The sequence below is a fragment of the Orussus abietinus genome, unplaced genomic scaffold, assembly GCF_000612105.2.
Source record: "Orussus abietinus isolate OABI.00-Male unplaced genomic scaffold, Oabi_2.0 scaffold101, whole genome shotgun sequence".
In the NCBI taxonomy this organism is placed as follows: domain Eukaryota; kingdom Metazoa; phylum Arthropoda; class Insecta; order Hymenoptera; family Orussidae; genus Orussus; species Orussus abietinus.
The window spans coordinates 320,333-324,521 of NW_019394361.1; the positions used below are offsets into that span (position 1 = coordinate 320,333).

General features: G+C 62.5%; 1 protein-coding gene across 1 annotated transcript; it reads left to right on the forward strand.

Annotated features, from left to right (window-relative positions):
* Window positions 1–1,152: 1,152 nt before the first annotated feature.
* On the forward strand, window positions 1,153–3,305 carry LOC111673909 (zinc finger protein 395-like; the record flags this gene model as incomplete). The annotated part of the gene is made up of 2 exons (XM_023432018.1): window positions 1,153–2,147; window positions 3,195–3,305. Coding segments are annotated over exons 1-2 (501 nt in total), but the record flags the coding sequence as incomplete, so codon positions are not given.
* Window positions 3,306–4,189: the final 884 nt, after the last annotated feature.

The following is a 4,189-nucleotide window of genomic DNA, read 5'->3' on the forward strand; positions in this document are numbered from 1 at the left end:
CGAGCGTCGAGCGTCCTGACCACGTGGGTCTTCCGAGGAAAACAGACGAGGCGGTTAACGAGCGGTGGCGAGCGAAGAGGTGATATATATCGACCGTGCCGTCACGCGACGATCCTCGGAAAGCGCGTACATCCATATCAGCCCCCATGGACGAGAGGGAGCGAGCAAAGAGAAGCCCACGTGGCAGAGCCTCCACTCGGCGCGTTTCGTCACCGGCGTCCTCAGCTGATGGGAAGCGGGACGACGCCGTCCCGAGGGCGTCGCGTTCCCGTAGCGGGCGCGCCTCGCCTTGGTCCACCCAGGCGACCGAAAAGAAAGGTCGTCCTTTAACGCAAAGTCGGGTCGGTCCGGTCCGGGCGGTGCCTAGGCCGACTTGGCTCGACAATGACCGCAATACGCTCGCCGATGCGTTACGAGGCAACGAGCGCGGTGGCAGAAAAGGTCTCTCCTCGCTGGCTCGAGAGCGGGGACCCTCCACTCTCGGCGCGTGTCGTCACCGCGTCCTCAGCTGATGCAAGATGGCCGCCCGGGACTGACAGCTGAACGCCGAACGTCGGATCGACGCCGGGCGGCGTCGTCGCCGGCCGGCGTCCTCCGAGATTCGTTCGGTGTCGCGTTACCCGATCGGACCAGGGGGCGACGCGGGGGCGGTCGAAACCCGGGCCGGCTCTTTGTCCGGGACTCGCCCGGTGCTCTCTCGCAGAGGCTCCACTCGGCGGCGTTTCGTCACCGGTTTCCTCAGCTGACGGCAAGATGGCCGCCGCGGCGGTGACAGCTGAGCGACGGCAGCGCCGCCGAGGCCTTCGGAAAACCCGAACGGAGGATCGCGGGTGCCGGCGGAAGCCGGGGGAGAGCGGCCGGCGCGGCATCGGCAACGCCGCGGTAGGAGGCTCTCGCCGAGCGAGGCTCGGGGGTGCAATTTTTCCCGCCCCCCTCGCCCTCCCGCCGGGCCGCCGGCCAATCGGAGGAAGTAGGTCAGAGCGGCCGGCCAATCGCGGCTCGGGGCCGGGTCACGTGGGTTTGTTGTTATCTATCAGCTGTTTTGTCCCGGGCTGGCGGGCCGCGGTGGTGGCGGCGCTCGGTCTCGGTGGGGGGCGGGAGCACGGCCGGCCGGCGCAGTGAAAGCCGCGCTCGCTCGCTCGCCGTGCGCCAAGCGCCAGTCCCTGCCGGTCGCTCAGCTGTGCGTCATATGTCGGCTCTCGCGCGCGTCCTCCTCAGGCGTTACGCTCCTCGGCCCGCCGCCGGCCGCTCGACTCGCGCGCCGCGCACCCCCTCCGCTCGCCGCGCCCACCCCGGCCCCGACTCCGAGGAACCTCCGAGGAGCGCGCGACGCCGCCGGTCCACGCGGCGCGTATTATGCTGTCTGCCACCGCGGACGCAGCAGCGCGTGCCGACGACGAATCGATCACTGGCCCTGGCGCCGAACATGCGGACGGCGGCTTGACGAGCCGGGCCGCTTCGTTAGCGCGAGTTCCGTCTTCCGTCCGCCAAGGCCGCCAAGGCCGCCCCGCCGCCTCTAGGTCCGGCGAACGATGACCTGAGCTCGCCGGAAGCGAGGCCGAGAGGATCCTGAGAGACCCCCGGGGACTCGGACGCCGACGTCCGTCGGCATCCCGCCGGCCAGAGACACCCCCCGCAGGACGCCTCGCGAGGATGACCTGAGCGGGCGACTCTCCCCGGCCGCTCTACGAACGGGAAGCTCTCTCCGAGTCAGTTCGTTAAACGACTTCGGGATCCTTTCCCGCCCGACCGGCGACATGTCGACCGGGAAACGGCTCGCCAAGCGCAGCATCATCGGGACGCGGGTCTGCGCCCCCGGTGAGGACGGCAAGTACTACAGCGGCGTGATCCACGCCGTAAAGACGCCCGCCTCCGCCGCCACCGAGGCCGGCCTCAGCATCACCCCCAAGACGAGGTACTCCGTCAGGTTCGACGCCGTCCCCGGGGGACGGCCCCCCAGCCCCAGCACCGAGTACTCCGACCGCGACCTCATCGGCCCCGGATTCGGCTCCGTCACCGGCGCGAAGCTCGTCCCCGGACAGAAGGTCTACCTCACCTACAACGGCAGGGAGATCCACGCCGAGGTCACCCAGCACAGGGAACACCTCGACGAGGTCGACGTCGTCATCGCGCCGAATGGGCAGGAGGTAAGTCGCGTTCTTTCGATTCACTTGCATAAATGCCCTTGGACAGATCGGGGATACTTTTTCGATATCTTAAATGAAAATTCGGAATTCTTCGACGTTAAACGCCCCCGCGAGTTCGTGCCTCTTATATTTAAAAGGACTCTTTTTTTTTTCTCTTTTTTTCTTTTTCGAAGAAAGATATTACGATAGCTTCGCTACGTTTTTCGTTCTTAAAAAACTTCCCTACGCTAATGGGTCGAGAGGGTGCTTAGCGTTTAAAGAACGGGGAATTATCGGAGCGAAGGTAGGCACCGGATGAGGGAGGGATCAAGTTTTCTTCGGGCTTGGAATCGTTCAAAGGTGACGTTGCCTCGTTTAAGTGAAATAGTAATGGAGTTCGACGCTCGGATGAACCGGCGATGCAACAGGGTCTACGCTTTTCCCGCCTTTCCTTCCCTTGCCGCCTCCTAGATCCACCGTGCGGGGTCGACCGGAGTCAACCACGTGGACTGAAATGGAATTCCGAGGAAAGTCGGATCTCCGTTAATAATTGATCGATCGCATGATCGAGGGCGGGGGGGGGGAGGTGCAAGGCCTCCCGGCCGGCAGGTGGGAGGAAGAGGCGGCTCGAGCATAACGGCGCAATGCTTTCAATTATTTCGATTAATTCGATTAACGTTGTCCCCATTCACGATTAACGGCAAGCTGGAGGTGGAGAAAAATCGGCTCCACGGTAAAGAGGCTGGACGATTTTTTTATTATTTTTTATATAAGTAACCGGATCGAAATTCGGAACATCCCCGAGTTTCCGCGACGTCGCGAGAAATTGCCGGGTGACGAGGAAATTATTTTTAGACGGACGCACAGGAGTACTCGAACGCCCGTTAATTCGTCGGGTAAGCATGGCAATCCTAATAATATCCAGGGAGAGAGTCGTCACTTCCAACCTAATAGCAAAACAGGGCGTGGGATAAATTAGAGCAGTGAATTCCATGTATCTCCCCTATCCGGGATCGAATCTCGGAATACACGAGTGGAGTCCCTTGAGCCTCGGTCTCTTTCCGTTAGGAGTTTCCGCAGCCCGAGATGCGAGGTGTCCTCAAAGTGGCCCTAGATGGAGTACAGGCAGGACAAAAAAGGAATTTCCTCTCTATACATCCCACGGCCAATCCCATCTACGTAGCCGATCGATGGTCTAGGACCCGCGTCCCTCCCTAGGAATCCCGCAATTACCATCTCATTCCAAGAATGCAACTCTCCGCGAAAAGGGGCGGGGGGGGGGCGGATTCGCATTTTTAAATTACCCCGACGGCTCGGTAGGTACCCTCGCGGATGCACCGGACTTTTTTTAATTCCAACCTCAAAGCGCGCCGCGCGCCCACGACGCGGCGAGCCTCTCTTTCGCGCTATACGCTCCTCGGTCTTCCCAGCTGATCGGCGCGCGAGCGCCCTCTCCATGTGCGCGAGTCGGCGTCGCGTTCTCTCATGGAAGCACCGCGAGCCAGGGCGACCAGATAAGGAGGCGAGTTTTCTCCCTTTTGAAAGACTCTCCCCCTGGGCGTAGCGACGCGCGGCTAGTCGGGTTCTCTCGACGCGCGTGTCTCTCTGTGTGACGCGCGCGCGCGCACGCGCGCGCAGTTAATCAGAAAATTTAATTTTCGTGACCTCGTTCCTAAAGTGTATCAAATAGATGGCCCATTTACGCGGCGCGCATGCGCGCGGCTGGAACGGGAGGGAAACAGAGACGAAGGGAAAGAGCACGCGGGGCAGAAAGAGAGGGGAGTGGGGAGGAGAGAGAGGGAGCGAGTGCACGGTCGCTCGTGGGTATTCGTGCGCGGGGGTGGGAGGCGCAAGGGTCCGCTGGTCTCGAGCGGGGGGAGGGGAGCGGCACCGGCCGGCGGTTGGGCAGGGGATTGGTCGGTTCCGGCCCGGGGGGAGGGGGGAGTGCAACGCTGCTGCTCGTTCCGGGAGAGTATCGGCGACTCTGGAATTCGGTGCGCGCGATTTGTGTCCCTCTCTCCCGGCCTCTCTCTCTCTCTCTCTCTCTCTCCCCCCCCTCCCCC